This window comes from Centroberyx gerrardi, chromosome 10 (genome assembly GCF_048128805.1).
Source record: "Centroberyx gerrardi isolate f3 chromosome 10, fCenGer3.hap1.cur.20231027, whole genome shotgun sequence".
Taxonomy (NCBI): domain Eukaryota; kingdom Metazoa; phylum Chordata; class Actinopteri; order Beryciformes; family Berycidae; genus Centroberyx; species Centroberyx gerrardi.
Genome location: NC_136006.1, coordinates 16,449,562 through 16,466,745, shown reverse-complemented (window position 1 = coordinate 16,466,745; position 17,184 = coordinate 16,449,562). Strand labels below are relative to the sequence as shown.

General features: G+C 42.7%; 1 protein-coding gene across 1 annotated transcript in view; it reads left to right on the top strand.

Annotated features, from left to right (window-relative positions):
* LOC139933029 (dedicator of cytokinesis protein 9) overlaps positions 1-17,184 on the top strand; it is a 72,812-nt gene that overhangs the window by 42,170 nt on the left and 13,458 nt on the right. The window contains exons 6-30 of the mRNA XM_078286252.1: positions 1,040-1,135; positions 1,375-1,509; positions 4,559-4,733; positions 5,835-5,887; positions 6,803-6,877; positions 6,986-7,126; positions 7,722-7,934; positions 8,131-8,253; positions 8,742-8,824; positions 9,309-9,431; positions 9,710-9,789; positions 9,917-10,104; positions 10,352-10,417; positions 10,529-10,621; positions 10,749-10,872; positions 11,052-11,170; positions 11,491-11,577; positions 11,752-11,841; positions 12,703-12,818; positions 13,420-13,489; positions 13,588-13,713; positions 13,832-13,903; positions 14,337-14,483; positions 14,653-14,736; positions 15,598-15,709. Coding sequence (XP_078142378.1) covers positions 1,040-1,135; positions 1,375-1,509; positions 4,559-4,733; positions 5,835-5,887; positions 6,803-6,877; positions 6,986-7,126; positions 7,722-7,934; positions 8,131-8,253; positions 8,742-8,824; positions 9,309-9,431; positions 9,710-9,789; positions 9,917-10,104; positions 10,352-10,417; positions 10,529-10,621; positions 10,749-10,872; positions 11,052-11,170; positions 11,491-11,577; positions 11,752-11,841; positions 12,703-12,818; positions 13,420-13,489; positions 13,588-13,713; positions 13,832-13,903; positions 14,337-14,483; positions 14,653-14,736; positions 15,598-15,709 — 2,791 coding nt within the window. The remainder of the gene's footprint in view (positions 1-1,039; positions 1,136-1,374; positions 1,510-4,558; positions 4,734-5,834; positions 5,888-6,802; positions 6,878-6,985; positions 7,127-7,721; positions 7,935-8,130; positions 8,254-8,741; positions 8,825-9,308; positions 9,432-9,709; positions 9,790-9,916; positions 10,105-10,351; positions 10,418-10,528; positions 10,622-10,748; positions 10,873-11,051; positions 11,171-11,490; positions 11,578-11,751; positions 11,842-12,702; positions 12,819-13,419; positions 13,490-13,587; positions 13,714-13,831; positions 13,904-14,336; positions 14,484-14,652; positions 14,737-15,597; positions 15,710-17,184) is intronic.

The following is a 17,184-nucleotide window of genomic DNA, read 5'->3' as shown; positions in this document are numbered from 1 at the left end:
GGGGAACGGTGAATATTGTCTAGACATTGATGAGAAGAAGCAGGCCATGAACCTTTCCAGATGCTTCTCAGATCGCTCCCCAAGACATGCTGAAAATATTCTAAATGCTGCCAACACTTTTACTGTATGACTGAAGGAAAAGAATCGATGCTAGAATGTGACATCTTGAAAGTCCATTCGCTGTTGTCAGAGTGTAAAAGTGTCTGGGATGCAGTTCCTCGCTGTAGTCCCTCAGAGACGGGCAGCATAACCACTCATGACACCTCTTCTGTTCATGCACAGCTGATCTAAAGCAGGGCAGGGCTGCACAGTTTGTGCCCCATCTCCTCTTCCGTCACCTAATTGGTTTATTGACGCAGATCATTATAGCCGGTGGATCAGAGATGGCAGCCGTGTGTTTGTTCATGTGTGATCTCTGCCAGTGAAGGAGGAGATCTCACGCTACCCGCCTTAGACGTGAGGGACGATAGGGTCGATTTGGTCGTGGATCTGCGGTGAAGATCGAGATATTTATTTGAGTTCATGGTCATAGTTTGTTGAATGTTCCTCTGCCTGCTTGTTTGGACTTAGATAGACCTACAACATGCTGGGCTCCAAGTCATATCAAACCACAGGATCGAGGGCCTTGTGATGTGCAGAGTTAGGCAAGGTTTTGGCAGGATGTGTTAAATGTGTTGATGGTGCGGCACTGCAAAAAATATCAAACTTAACAAGTCATTTAGTCTAGTAGAGTCTTCTTGAAACAAAATCTGCCAGTGGGGTTGAGATGATTTCACTTGTTTCCAATGCAAATCAGTTTGCTTCAAGAATTTCCTTGAATCAAGTGACATTATCTTGATACTAGTGGAGTGATTTGCCTTATTTCAAAATATGAGTGATAATAAGAAATTATCTCACCCCATTGGTAGATTTTTTTCACTTTTAAGGAATCAATGGATAAAATAACTAAATGACTTGTTAAGATGGACATTTTTTTTGCAATGTGTACAGTACGAGTGTGTTTTGAACGTGTCTGATCTCATGTGTTTGTCTCCTGCAGGACACGGCCTCCCTGGGTTCCCAGAAAGGCGGGATCACCAAGCATGGCTGGCTGTACAAAGGCAACATGAACAGTGCCATCAGTGTCACCATGAGGGTGAGCCAGTGGTGATACCAACATAAGTGTACAAATGACTAAAATTACTGAATACATCCTGCGTACCAATTATGTGGTAATGGTGAGGAGTTTTGTGTCCACACACTTAACAGGAGGATGTAGAATTCTGCCAGGAACTTAATATTATATAATATTGAGGATGTGGACTTCCAAGCAATGTTTCCTGAAATTGTTATCAAAACTTTGCCTTTTATTTTATTTTCCTCTCACCGTTTCAGTCTTTCAAGAGGAGGTATTTCCACCTAACCCAGCTGGGGGACGGCTCTTACAATTTAAACTTCTACAAGGATGAGAAGATCTCCAAAGAACCCAAAGGAACCATTTTCCTGGACTCCTGTATGGGTGTGGTTCAGGTACAGTCTGAAATACTCCTCTGACCTCTGGCAGAATGGCAGCGATTGTTATACTGTAGCGACCCTATCTACCCCGCCAAACGGGATATCCATGTTGGCTCAGTAGTAGTCTTGTTGCTTCGGGAGCTCAGGGTCTTGGGTTCACGCCTGGATCCCCACCGGACGTTAAAATACTAACATTTACCGGGAATAAGCTGAGTTTACGGACATACCTAGCTACTTCCTTTCCACAGTTCTTCTCCCTTAAAATGTATTTTCCAACATGCAGGGCAGAATTGGATGTGACAACACAAATTGCACTAGCAGTGTCGGGCCGCTGCTGAAATGTTTCTCCCTGTATCTGTGCGACCCTCTCTTCTTGTCCATCGCCCTGAAACCTGAGCTCTCTCTTCCGCCTCCCCTCCCCAAGGTCATCCTCTACTGCTGACTCTCAGTGGATGCCTCATTATCTGTCGATCATGCAAATAGACGGAAAGGTCCTGGTTTTTTTTACTTATCGAGCCGCTCAGCTGGCATTCATCAGATATCTGTGATGGAATCGGTTACGAGAATGGAGGTTGAGCGTTTGGCCAGGACTGCCGGGGGTGAATTTAGTCTTGGAATGGCTTAGGGGGTTTGGAGGTTTCAGTCCAGTCAGATGAGAGACAAAAACAGATTGCCTTTTTTCTCCTCAGGGTCCATTCTTTAAAGAGGAAAGGATGTTCCTGTGTGTGATGTGACTTTGAGCTTCACAAGCAGCTTTTTTTGCACCATTCTGTCATCAGTCTCTGGCAGGAGATAGTCAATTATCCCTTTATTATGACACAGAGCCTTTACTTTTATCTAAAAATAAAAAAATTCTGTGTTGGCGTTGATAAGACTACTGCTAATTAGCCCTAAAGTCGGTCAACACATTGCGCGGCCTCGGTTATATCATGTTCTGCTCTGTTGAGTTGACACATTACACGTAAAAGATAATATGAGTTAAAGTCTCAACCGCAGCAACTGCTCTAGGTGTGGATCTGCAGATGTTTAACTCTGCTGTTGTAATGGCATGTGGAGTGATGTCACACTCCGCCTCAAGCTGCTATAGCACACTCTGTCCTTTGTGTGTGTGAGTGTATATTGGCTTTTTAACAAACACACAAAAGCAATTATCACATGCTAATTCTATCTGTATTTCTCTCTGTTTCGGTCTTTCTCTCGCTCATTCACACACACACGCCCTGAATTGTTCTACCTGCCGTCTGAGTGTCCAGCCATTCCCTTTAACCGCACTCACTCCTCTCCCTATGCTCACATTTTCCACGATTGTTGAAACGGAATCGGAGGGAGCATCTAACCTCTAACCCTGTCTTGGTTCCTCTCCCTCCTCTGCCATATTTGATGAATTTGCACAGCTGCAGTCCCAGCAGGTTAAGCAGGAGTGTAACGGATGACTGTAGCTCGGGTAGAGCGGGGTGGTTATGCCCTCCTGTATCTGGAACCACATGTGCGTCCCCGCTGGCCTACAAGGATCGAATCCCACCAGAGTTTCCCTCTCTACTCACTCACTGTCTAAATGGACTCATTTCACTGAGGATCTGAGAAACGATGCTATTCAGGGAAGTAAGACGGTCTTCCTATCTGTCAGACGATTAGAATAACTCCGTCGATCAAGACTCCAGTTTTATTTCTGACCCAAACACCCCCCCCCCCACGCCAAAAAATAAAATAAAACCCTCATGTTTACTCAGCAAGCCTTGAGATAATGACTCTCCCTCCCAATTACTCCCACTCTGCTGTTTCAACAGTTCAGCCAGGCTATAGCGATAACCGCAGCATAACAATCCACTGACTGCTGACAATAATAATGAGACGACTTCCCCGTCCCTATAAAGAAACACCGCTTGGATGTTTTATTGGAATCTATAAGCGACAAAAACCTCGGCAGTGTCGCAGCAGTGGCTGAATCAGCAGTCGTAGGTTTATGAATGGGCTGTAATGGAGATATGCTAAAGCCCAAATGGGACAGTGACATCACTCTTCCTGGCTGGTTTGGAGGTCGTAGTTCAACTCCGCAGCTCCGGCCCAGTACTGTTGACTCCGCTCAGCTCAGCAGCCCCGGGTCTCTTTAGAAAAATCTCTGCTCCAGTCCTGGCAGAGCGGGAGGCTTTGTTACACATATGGAAATACTCTCTCCCTCCACAACTCGCTTTCTCCATTCGCTCTCTGTGGCAGTAAAACTACGTCTGGGTCTAGCTGCCCACCTCTCTCCAAAACAATGACACACTTTTTGTAGATTTTTATTAGCTAAATAATGGAATTTTGAGTACGGTATATTGGGATTGAATATTTACTGTATGTACACCCATCCATTTTGCAAATTCACAGTGTTTTTGTAGGCTCAAAGGGCTTTTATGACAGTTACTTAATATAGGAAAACCGCCACACACACAGAAAGACTCAGAAAAGGAGGAAGAAAGGTAGAAGGCTACTAAGAAAGTAAAACAGCTTCTGCACACTTCATCGAAGCAAAAAAATAAATTTTTTGACATCTAAAAATCCCAAAACATGACAAATTGAAATATACACTTTCCAGTGAGGGAGAGGATAGGATTTGTTTTCAATAAAGCTCTCGTAGGAAATCCTTGAAACAAATCATAAAACTGAGCATCTACTGCCTTCTGGCGAGTTAGATGTTAACTTTGGAGAGTGACATGGAACATTCTTTCAGCCCCTGCCATGTTCACAGTTGGGCATTTGTTTTTCAAATGTGAAAAACTAAACTTAGTCAATCAATCATTCAGTATGAAGCACTAACACACACTTGGCCCTCGTGTAACCTCCCACTTTTCAATAACAGAAATCTCTGAGCTGTCTAGTACTTCTGTACTTTTGAATTGTTTTCATGTTCAGAGTGTGGTCCCGTTATTGCAGACAACTCTTGACCTTTCATAACATTCATGTTGCTTTTTCTAACTCCCTCACTGAAATCCAGTACGACCTCAAACAGCGGTGCTTTCACTGAGTCCTCTCTCCTCCTCTTCTTATCTAATCTCCTCTGTTTCTCCTGTGTTTTTTGCTGCAGAACAACAAGGTTCGGCGGTTCGCGTTCGAGCTGAAGATGCAGGATAAGAGCACCTACCTGCTGGCTGCTGACAGTGAAGGAGAGATGGAGGAATGGATCAACACGCTCAACAAGATCCTGCACAGCAGCTTTGAGATCGCCATGCAGGAGAAGAGGAATGGAGACATTCATGATGGTGTGTGTGTGTATGTGTGTCTGTCTGTCTGTTCATTTCTTTCCAGGGCTTGTGGGATGAACAGCACAAACAAGAAAAGGAATTATATTTTGTGTTAGCCCTGTCAAAATATTATCCACCTTTCTCTCAAACCTGGAAGTGCTTCTCATAGTGTTGTAATATAAAGAAAATATCCAGGGTTCACTTAAGAGTCTTTTTTGCAGACTGAAATCTGTCATAGACAAAGGCAGTTGTCTTTGGCTTAATGCTCACACTGGCTCCTGCTACAGTATGTAAAGAATGTATATTGAGGGTTTTGCTTCTTAAAAATAGCTGAGCTAGTCCAGATAACATGGTCTACACATACAGAATGAAAGGCTTCATTCCAAAATGATATATATCCATTTTGGATATATTTTGGATGGTTTGCTTATTGGTAATTTCTCAATATTTTGTAAATACAACTGATTCTAGGAGCTGAAATGTTACTATTTTGTAATCCAAGTTCTTTGGATGAATAATAACTTCAGTGATTATATCAAAAATAACTGCAAACATACTTGGACATCAGGCAGATCAACACATCATTACTCTAACATCAGCGTACGTACCTTAGTGTGTATAAATCAGATGTTGTTGGTCCACACCCCCTTCCATTAGCTGTGGCTCAGTTCTCCCCGGCTTCTTCCCTGGCCCTCTCTGTCTAGTCTGTGGCGATGCGATACTGGACCACCCAGGCTTTTAATACTCACCTCCTGTCTCATAGGAGGCCTGGTGCTCGGAGGAAAGAGGCTGAATGCGTCTGCACAAAACGCTCCACTAATCTTCCTAACTCCTCAGCTTTTATTAATCACGCTATGCATGGGAAAAAAAAAACCCAACAACCCTGCTTGAAGAGTGTCTTGGATCTGGGAGCTTTCTTACAGCTCGGCATCAAGACCGGTCTCCCTCTGAGTCCTGACTGATTCCTGTACAGCTGAATTACTGTTTACTGAACTTAACATGTTAGTGAGCGATTAAGGAGGTTTTGTGGTAGTGACAACAATGTTGCAACACTAGGGGTTTGTTTATCTACCACATCTTTGGCCTGCATCCAATGATTTCTCTTTTTTTTTCTCCTAGATGATGAGCTTGGAAAGTCAGACAGCTCCTCTGGGAGCATGGACAGCTTTCAGGTAGGCTCTACTTTCACTAATTGGATGATCATACATTAGAATCTAGACTTCGGCATCATCAGTTGGAGTTGCACCATGAAATCTCCATCCTTCACTGAGGTAGTGAGGAAGAAGTCCTCTGTTACCACAATCACATGGATTGAATTTATACTTAATACTTATTGGTTACACACCTCATTTCCCTATCTTTTTTTCTTTTTTTTGATTTTTAGGTCTGAATAGACATTAAACATACAGCTGTTCTAGTGTGATAAACCAAAACCTTTCAGAGAGTAAATCCATTGTATGACTTTTCCATTCAGAACATTGGGTCTTCTGTAACAACCGCAACATCTGCAAATTGGACGTCAGGGTGCTATGGAGCAAGTGTCTAGATAGACTTTCGCTCCAAGATGAAATATCCATCAGTGGAAAAAATTGACACCTACTATAACAAAATGAATGTCAGTATTCATATGCATACCTGGACATTAAGCACAGTATAGGTGTTTTGAGGATAGAAGCTTCTGTGGTTTTGAAATGAAATATTGACTGATGACTTTCAGGTAGTTTTTCCAAAATGGATATTTGGCGTTTTGGAAGGAAACTCTTCATATGCTGTTATAATGCTGAGTGGCGGGCTATAGTTAAGCCATATGTGCATGGAAAGTGGTGGTAACAGTTAGCTGGAAAACAGCTTGACAGGTTGTGCTGTGCTGCACTGAAACGTATTCGCTGGTACCACCTGACTCTCACCGCTGGGCCCAGCTTGACCAGCTTGTAAAATGCGAAGCCTCATTTCCAGATGGATGCAAATGAAAGGAATTGTCCTAATGATAAAACCAGTTGAAAATGAAAACCTCTTGGATAGTGCTTCTGCCTATTGAGCAAGGTTGCGGTTTGAGTCGAATGAGAAAGTACCTGTCTTATCCTCAGAGCGCACGAGATATTGAATCCAAGATGAGGAACGAAACCAGATTGAAGCTGTTCACCCTGGACCCCGACACACAGGTAATTAAATGTAAAGCACAGAGAAATTCAATTATTCCCTTGTGCTAATAAGATAAAACCTAACATTACCTAATGTGATGTAACAGCCTCCCTTTTACTCTCCTTCAGAAACTAGATTTCTCAGGAATCGAGCCGGACATAAAGCAGTTTGAGGAGAAGTTTGGCAAGCGCATTCTGGTGAACTGCAATGACCTCTCATTCAATCTGCAAAGCTGCGTGGCCGAGAACGAGGAGGGACCAACGACGAATGTAAGATTTATCTTTTTCTGGCCACAATGAATAACACAAATATCATTAACCACCCTGAATAACGAGGCTAATGACAGGATGTGATGGTTTGTCATATTGGCCGGATGGCATCCCCTCATTATTTGTGGAGCTGAAGGGCTAGGTTGGCATGGCAACCAGGCTAGAAGCTCAGTAATGGCGAAGGATCTGTCTAATGGAGTCTGATGTCCTGCTGTCCCTCCCAGCAGAAACTGTCTATTAAAGACTCAACATGCTCCGTCTCCACAGAGACACTGCGTCACGACACACACACACCCACACACACACACACACACACACACACACACACACACACACACACACACACAAATACAGAGCAGGCGAGCAGGCACTGGGAAGAATTGTGTGTTCACTCAGCTCCCTCCACTGAAATTAAATTGGAATAGATACTGTACATGATGCAGTATATCTGTAATTACTGTATTGTGTCCTGATCAGGCGCACTGGTTGATTTAAAAAAAAAAAAAAAAAAAAAAAAAAAAGATTGCTGTCACTGCACAAGTCTAAATGAGAAGTTACAGTATCTGATGCAGCTTCTCTTCTGTTCCTTCTCCAGGTGGAGCCATTTTATGTCACTTTGTCACTGTTTGACATCCAGAACAGCAGAAAGATCTCTTCTGACTTCCATGTGGACCTAAACCACCCATCTGTCAGGGGCATGGTGGCCAATTCCAACAGCCAGTACATGAATGGGGGTGGGGACACGCTCCATGGGGGGCAGCGACTGGTCCACAGTGTGCCAGAGGCAGCCATGCAGTATCCCAGACAGGTAAAAAAAACCTCCAAAAACCTGACCCGCTTGTGAAAACCAGACAATGCTTGTTTTTATTCAGATTTGGATCCAGTATCCCACCCAGCTCAGCAGCTTGCACCATGTTGATGTGGCACTGGTTTCCTATCAAGATCTGGACATACATATTTATATCTCTTCTAACATTTTCTGTTGGAACATGTTGTCACCACAGGGAGTGTTCTCCGTAACATGCCCACACCCAGATATCTTCCTGGTGGCTCGCGTAGAGAAGGTCCTCCAGGGGGGAATCACCCACTGTGCCGAGCCTTACATGAAGAGTTCAGACTCCACCAAGGTATTGACCCACCCACACCCACACACACACACACACAGATCAGCAGCCTCCTTACCAGGCGGCGTGTCGCCCCATGCTCAGCAGATTCCATTAGATTATTCCACATGATAGATGATCAAATCATCCTTGCCGACCAGTCGCACAAACACTCAACACAAACATTGGCTTTGGCTGTACAAATGTGGTTATGCACCATGGAGAGGCTACAGTGGGTAGTAATGTGATTCAGGAGAGAAAAAATACATTTGTGCATGTGTGTAAGGGAGTGAGTGTCTGAGCATCTGTGTATCTGGGTGTGTGTCCGTCTTCACGTACATGGAAGAGTGTGTGTGTAAGGAGTGCATGTTCTCGAGACTTATGTGTGTACCTGTGTTAAGATTGGCAGCATGCTGAATATGTTAGAGTGCTGAAAGTGCTGAGAGCCATCTTTGTCTGTGTGTGTCTGAGCAGTGAGGCTCCAATCACACTTTCTTCTTCTCTTCCACCAGGTGGCACAGAAGGTTCTGAAAAACGCCAAGCTGGCTTGTAGCCGGTTAGGCCAGTACAGGATGCCTTTTGCCTGGGCAGCAAGGTACTTTCTGTTCTTTAACAAGGAAGAAATGTATCCGGTCTGTATGTGTGTGTGTGTGTGTGTAATGTCTGGTGAGAGATGGAATTGTTTGGATTTATTTCTAACTGAGAAAAATAAAATTGCTCGTAAGCTTTTCATCACACAATTTATGTACTTTTCCATTAGGGAAACAGCACTTAAATACGCACATACACACACACACACACACACACACACACACACACACACACACACACACATACACACACACACACACACACACAGCAGTGCAGTGCAGCTTTTTAGGAAGACTGCAAGTATTCAGTCTCTGGCCAGTGAAAAATTAACATCCAAAGACTTCTGTTCATAGAGTCAAGTCAAGTTTCAATATCAAGTCAGTTTATTTATACAGCCCTTTAGCCCAGGCATTCTGTTCATACAGGCAGGGAGACAGGTATGTGAGGGATGTGAGAGGTATTTCTGACTCAACCTTCCTCTCCTCCAGGCCTCTGTTCAAAGATGCTTCAGGGACGCTGGACAAAAGTGCGCGCTTCTCCGCCCTCTACAGACAGGACAGCAACAAGCTGTCCAACGACGATATGTTCAAACTGCTGGCTGACTTCAGAAAGTCAGTAACACTCCTATTAGTGATTGTCACACTGCACTCTATTATCAGTAATTGTTAGAATGAGTTGAGCTTCAACAAAGAAACTATGTTCCTATATGCTGTACTTTGGAAAATGCATGTTAGTTTTGAAAGACTGTAAGACGTTTGCTCACCTTTGCAAATATTGTGCTATACACTTCTGTCCTGTTCAATTCCAGGCTGCCTGCCTGTTTTCCATTTAGTCCTAGGTAGAGGATAACAAAGGCTTAACTGGTGCTTATTTTCCTTCCTTTCCTCAGGCCAGAGAAGATGGCCAAGCTGCCTGTAATCTTAGGAAACCTAGATGTTACCATTGACAATGTAGCCCCTGACTTGACAAGTAAGCCCTCCAAATTCAATACATCCAGCCGACATGAAAGATGAAAGCTTTCACTGTGCAGGCCAGATTGGTCACATTGTCTGCAGGCTGTTTATTTGGTCTCCCTCCCTCCTGCTTCTGTGTGTAGATTGCGTTACCTCATCCTACATTCCTGTGAAGCAGTTTGATATCAGTGAGAAGACCAACATCTTCTTTGAAGTGGAGGAGTTTGTGCCGTGCATAGCCAAATGCTCCCAGCCTTTCACCATCTACAACAATCACCTCTATGTCTACCCGAAGCACTTGAAGTATGACAGCCAAAAGTCTTTCGCAAAGGTATTATAAACATTGACTTTACAGTGTTGTTTTAGAGGTTCATTTACACTTGAAATAGAATTAGGATTTTTTTTTGTCTCCTATTAATGTTAAGAATGTTTACACACAGTACACTATAAATATTGTAACTGCACAGCTTTTGGACTAACTTTCTTTAGCAGAGACACTTTGCTTGAAATCTGCAGCAGAAGTTTTCCCTTGTAGTGTGTCTAACTGGGTCAGCTTTGCTCCTTGTGTCTGTCCTCAGGCTAGAAACATAGCTGTCTGCATTGAGTTCAAGGACTCAGATGAGGAGGAGGCTGTTTCACTTAAGGTAAACTCATATTCACATATCTCCTGGCGGTGTTCCCTGCTCCCGAGTTTCAGGACAAAGTAGAACCTCGCCAGTCACAGGACTCAACTAACTATTGTAATCACTCCTCAGTGCATCTATGGCCGACCTGGAGGACCCTTGTTTACCAAAAATGCCTTTGCTGCAGTATTACATCACCAGCACAACCCCGAGTTCTACGATGAGGTAAGACGCCCCGTGCCAAGCGACTTCACACACACACACAGCCTCGGCGATGTGTGGTGTGCGGATGAGGCAGTAGCATGTCTGTTTGTTCATCCGATGACTCTGTGTTTTTGTTCTTGTCGCTTAGTTTAAGATCGAGCTGCCAACCCAGCTCCATGAGAAACACCATCTGCTCTTCACCTTCTACCATGTCAGCTGTGATAGCAACAGCAAGGCCAGCACTAAAAAGAGAGATATGGTTGAGGCACAAGGTAAGCCCTCGACCTTAGCACACTGAATCTCCATTAGATCTCACCGTAGACTTACACAGTTATTTGCACTAAATTCTCTCTATTTTCTCCTTGACTGGTATTTGTGCCAGAAGTGGTTCTTCTGTGTATTCTGTGCCATGCCGTTGGGTGATAACCTTCTCTCCTGTCCCTGACCCCAGTGGGTTACGCCTGGCTCCCCTTGCTGAAGGATGGCCGGATGATCATGAATGAGAGTCACGTCCCTGTGGCTGCCAACCTGCCTGCTGGATACCTCAGCTGTCAGGAGGGAGTCAGCAAGGTAATGTGCACCTTCACCGAGGGCGAAGTGAGGACGTCCAAGATTTGGTTAAGTGGTTAAAGGTGATGGCTTGGTCCTCTGCTCAGGGGTTATACGGTTATGTTGTCCTTTCTTTTTTATTTGAAGGCTATTAAGTTTGTAAAGATGTTTTGGAGATGACAGGGCCATGAGCCACAACCCACAGTGTTAAAAATGTGACATTATTAATGGGATATGAAAAATTACAGCAATTGGTCACATGTCTGTAGAGATAGTGGCATGAATATTAACGAATATACACTGGAACCCCAATCTTTGTTTTGCTGTTTCTTTTATCGCAGCATTCAGGTCCTGAAATCAAATGGGTGGATGGAGGCAAGCCTTTATTCAAGGTGTCCAGTCACCTTGTGTCCACTGTCTACACTCAGGTCAGTTATTGTTTAGTAAACTATGATTGTAGTAGTGCTGCTAACCAGTTAAAGTAGTGATTTAGTCTGCATCCTTTGAAATTGTTTTCTCACTTCTGAATTCATGCTGTGATTTCATTACAGCCCAGCTTGAAATAACCTCCTGCATTCTGCTTTAATTTCTCTCCTCTATAGGATCAACATTTGCACAATTTTTTTCACCACTGTCAGAGCACGACATCTGCAGCCCAAGTATCAGGAGGAGAACTGGTCAAATACCTGAAGGTAAAGCAATGACACAAGAACACAAAGACTAAGGTGGAACGGTCCCTTTTCCCATGTCTCAGTCCCAGCTGTCTGCTTACCTGTCTGTCTGTCTCTCTCTCTCTTTCTATCTCACTCTTCCTCTGTGGTGCTGATGGCCCAGCTGCCACTCATCACTCACTCTCTTATCTCTGCTCTGATTTCCTTGGGATATTTGGAAATCAGTGTTTGTTTATTCGGGGCAGGGTGGGACAATGTTAACATGACTGTAGTCTCCAATCCATGGGAATCTCAGTCCACTGTCCCCGCTGCTGGACATTGACATGGAGAGAGACACTTGGTTCAGTGTATCTCTTGGGTGCTAATGTAAACACGACGGTGCGCACAAACAATGGCCAGAGGGTCAAATGCGAGGTCAGGCGGAGCAGCCGTGTTGACTGGCAGCTTGCCAAATGACTTGGCGGGCCTTGTGTTGGTGTCCTGTACACAGGCAGCGATGCACCGGTGGCCACGCTCTGCCTTGTTCCAGGAACTGGACCGTAAGGTGTGGGCCATTAACACAAGGCTGTTCTCTCATGTCCTCTTGTTGTTGTTATTAGATTAGTTTCCTCCTGCGTCATGCTGTATTAGCTTTCACTCTTCTTTGTCGGAGCAGCGAGGATATTCAGAGTCTGATGGAATATGACCTGAAGCACCTGGGCTAGAGGAATGTTTCCCTTTTGGATTACATCCTAACCCATCGCAATATGTAAACCCTAGACATCACTGTTTTACACATTTAATCTCCTCATTATGAGTCCACAATGTGCTAGTCATTTTCTATTATGGGATTGTACTCTTCACATACATAACTCTTCGATATTGCACCATTTTGGCACTCAGAGTCTTCATGCCATGGAGAGTCATGTAATGATCAAGTTCCTGCCCACCATCCTGAATCAGCTGTTTCGGGTGTTGACCAGCGCCACCCAAGAGGATGTGGCAGTCAACGTCACCAGGCAAGTGTTGAGACACGGGGTCTAATTTAAAAAATATATATATCTTTGACATAATCCCAGATTCCATGGTAGGATTATTTCAATTATGATAAATTCTGATAACAGCTGCTGTCCTGTGAAAACCTTGTAACTTCAGTATTCCTGATTTTCATGTTTTCACTTCAGTTGAAGGATTACATGTGTTGAGAAAATTCTACTATCCTTGGGTTTATCAAGCTAAAAACAAGGTTGCTTTGCTTAGCTCCTGAAAAGTTGGCATTGTGGAGATACAAGGTTCACCTGACATCAACAAACTGGAATTAAATCTTTAGCGTTCATGCCATGGAAACCTATAGAAAGTAGCTTTTGCTATATCCCATAAAAATAAAACTTCAACAGCATTTTTCAATAAATAACTTTTTTTTTTTGTATGAAACCCAACGTTTGCTGTGAGATTTTGCTTTGAGCATAACGTTTGTGTGTAAGAACCTTTTATAAGCGAGGCCTCTAGTCGCCTCTACTCTGTCTACTGTATATGATTTGACCTGACAACTAATTATACCTCCAGCCTCCAGCACTGTACAAATATGTTTCCTCTGACATGCTTTGCTTTTCCTTGTAGAGTCATGATTCACATCGTTGCCCAGTGCCATGAGGAGGGGTTGGAGCACTACCTGAGATCATACGTAAAGGTAGAATTCACAGCTCATCTCATATTGTATATCCCAACTCCTCAATATCTTATACATTTTTGTAGTACTAGAGAACTGATCTGGCTCTCTATGTGCAGTATGTATTCAAGACTGAGCCACACACAGCCTCCACCACCAGAACAGTGCATGAGGAGTTGGCTAAAGCCATGACTGCTATCCTGAAGCCTTCCACCGACTTCCTCACCAGCAACAAGCTGCTCAAGGTAACACACTTGTACCGTTTAAAGGATTTATTTGACTACACAGTATTTAATTGTCATGGAGGTGAATTACCTCTATTGTTCACTGATTGCTATTTGTTTTTTTGCCTCTGCCCTGTAGTACTCGTGGTATTTCTTTGAAGCCTTAGTCAAGTCCATGGCTCAGTACTTGATTGAGAGCTGTAAAGTGAAGGTAAGTCTGCCACAACACGTGCATCTGACATGACTCACAGAGGTGTCTGCTCTTGCCTGCTTTATTACAGCTTGAGTGGTTCGCTATAGTTTACAACATGCCCAGTCTTGCGGACAGCCACAGTACCACAGTCAAAGCATTTTGTGTCCGCAGTCTGTCCCACACTGCTGTGCATTTAATTGGTTGCATTTGTTCGTACCCCATAACCAACCACATCCCTGTGTTTACCCTCCACTGGCATAACCCTGTGTAATCTAGAGACCACTGTGGAAACAAATAGTTTTCCACAAGTGTAGGTCAAACCAAACTGGAGAGGGAGTGACTAAATCATGGCAAACCCCCCTCTGTGGCGCTGTGGTGAAACTGGGTTGTATTACATTATAAGAGTTATGTACAACAACCATTGTACCAGTGACCTGTTTTTGCCCCTCAGCTGTCCAGGAATCAGCGCTTCTCGGCCTCCTTCCATCACACTGTGGAGACTCTGGTCAACATGATGATGCCACACATCACTCAGAAGTACAAGGACAACCTGGATGCTGCCAGGAACGCCAACCACAGCCTGGCGGTCTTCACCAAGGTCAGGATCTACGGTTTTTAGTTTTGAGACTTTTAGTTCTTGACAATATTGGTTGCAGGACTGAGAAGCACAAGACAATTTATACAGTGCAGTCACCACAGAGATACATACAGTAAAATCCTCAGTAAATTTCTTGTTGGTGTAATGTTTTTTTCATCTCATTCTGCAGCGCTGCTTCACCCTGATGGACAGAGGCTTTATCTTCAAGCAGATCAACAACTATATCAACTGTTTTGTGCCTGGAGATCCCAAGGTACAGTGATGGTTGTTGTTTATTAACATGGTCATTCCATTGTTCATATACTGAATTCATAATAATCATAATCATCATTTAGATTGCTTACGTATTTAAGTTATTTATAATGCATGTTTTGAAAGTGTCACTAAGTGCTTTACGAAGAATAACATAATAATAAGCCATTTTTATCATTTAGTAGTTTGGAGAAAGTCATTCATGCTTTTATCTCCTTACATTTAGATTACTGTAACTCTCGTTATTCCAGCATCAACCAAAGGTCTCTTTCATGTCTCCAGCTTGTTCAAAATTTTCTTGTTTTTATCAACTTGCTTGTCTTTTATCGTGTTATTTTTATTATATTATTTTACTCTATATTCTTTCTGCCTTGTGGTGCCTTCTTGTTTTTATGTGTTTTTATTTGTATGAGTATGATGTTTGCTTTTATTTGGTTGTTAAAGCACATTGTACACTTTATTTTAAAAAGGTCCTAGACAAAAGTTGATGAGGATGATGATGATGCTGACAATGATGATGATTATCTTTATTATAAAATGCAAGACATGATTTTAAACAAGTTAACATAAGTATAAAACACACAATAATAGGATTGGTAGAAACAAATTGGATGAAATCCTGTGTATATAAAAATGTGATTTAAAAAAAAAAAAAAGGTGATTTAAAAGATGTCACCAATTTTGGCAGTCTGAGCTCCACAGGCAGCTCCAAAACTGATCCAAAACTTTGGGGCCGTGGCAGCGAATGCTCGGTCCCCTTTTCACACTTTAGCCTAGATTAATGTGTTTTGGACGAGGTTGTGTTTGAGCTCTGTTTTAGATTTATTTGCCTCACTGACACATCTGGTGTTTCTAAACGCAGACACTGTTTGAGTTCAAGTTTGAGTTCCTGCGTGTCATGTGCAACCACGAGCACTACGTCCCCCTGAACCTGCCCATGCCTTTCGGAAAGGGAAGGATACAGAGATTTCAAGGTGAGGAGTTAATCAAATTCATCTATTAGTCAAGGAATAACATTTGTATAGTATTAGATTGCTTAAGTTCTGCCTGTGTGCTTAACTGCTTGTATTTAAGAAATCAATCAAATCAAACTGCTTTGCTGTCCAAGGCTAACACTAATATAACAGTCCTAATGGATGATTTTATGGATTGCCTCATATATTAGTCTCTACAGCAACCAAAAGACCAAGAGTCAGTTGTATTAAATTTACACAGTATTATACATATAATCTATATTTAAATGGGTTTTCTCTGTTACAGCAGTCTTTGCTGTCATAGAGCTTATTTTGTGTCTTTTTTGTACTCCTCCTCTCTCCCTTACCAATTAGCTTTACTATCTCCCAACATGGAGTCATACGATACTCCAGTAGGTAGGTGCAAGGTGTGCTGCTTGCTTGTCTTCTCAGAAAAAAAATAAAACAGACTTCGACCCAATCCTTCAACCGTGAGCAGAATGGGTCAAATAATTCCCTTGAAAACCTAAACTCAGTCATTTAGCCGCCAGCATCACTGCATCCTCTTGGTGTGGAATGATTTGTTTGTCTCGCCATTTCAAAATATTGTATAAATAGTGATCATAAATTTGAACTCTTATTGGCTTTTTGTGTAGGTGTGGGTGGGTGTGTTTGCAATTGGAGGTTTTTTCCATTTGTGTCATCAAGTTTGGATATTTCTCAACGGTTTGGAATTTATGTCTCGCAACAAGAATAACCCCTAAGGGCACATAATTTCTCTCATGAAATCAAATCTCATAGGTTTTAAAACATGCATGCTTAAAAGTGGATACTGTGACTCATATACGACAAAACAAGACCTTTTAATTTGACTGTAGTTATTTTGGTGCACCTTCTGTGTGTCGCTTGTGATTGGTTTACTTGTCCTTCATGCTCTGTGAAACCATGTCTATATTAATTTACTCATCTGAGCACCTGGCTCTGTTCGTTTACTGGCTTTACTCCTGTTTGTCTTTTTCCACAGCAATTACTGTTGATGTAGAACAATGACCGATATGTCATTGTCATTGTTGTGAATTGTGATTTTCATCTCTAACAGCTCAATCTTTCAAACATAAGGCGAAACATGGAAGTCTAATCCTTTATGTATATTTGGGTTGCTTCTCTGGTTGTTTCTAGAACTGGTTAGATGAGAGAAACTTTCATGCAGGATATAAAACAGATTTATGGGATTCATTTGTTTTTATTCACCAAGAATCAATGTCCAGCAAGGGAAATATTTCACATTCTCACAGGGGTTTTAGTACTGGTTATGTTCTGTATCCTGGGTTGCTGAGCTGTCTGTGTATCTTCCCTACTTGTTTTTAATGGCATCATGTTAGGGTTTTTTATAGGATTCAAATAAATGAGAAATGTACTGTCATTGTTTGGTTCTTTGTTTTTACTTCACCTCCTTTATCCTTTGGCTTCCTCCACTTACCTCTCTGTTAGCCAGT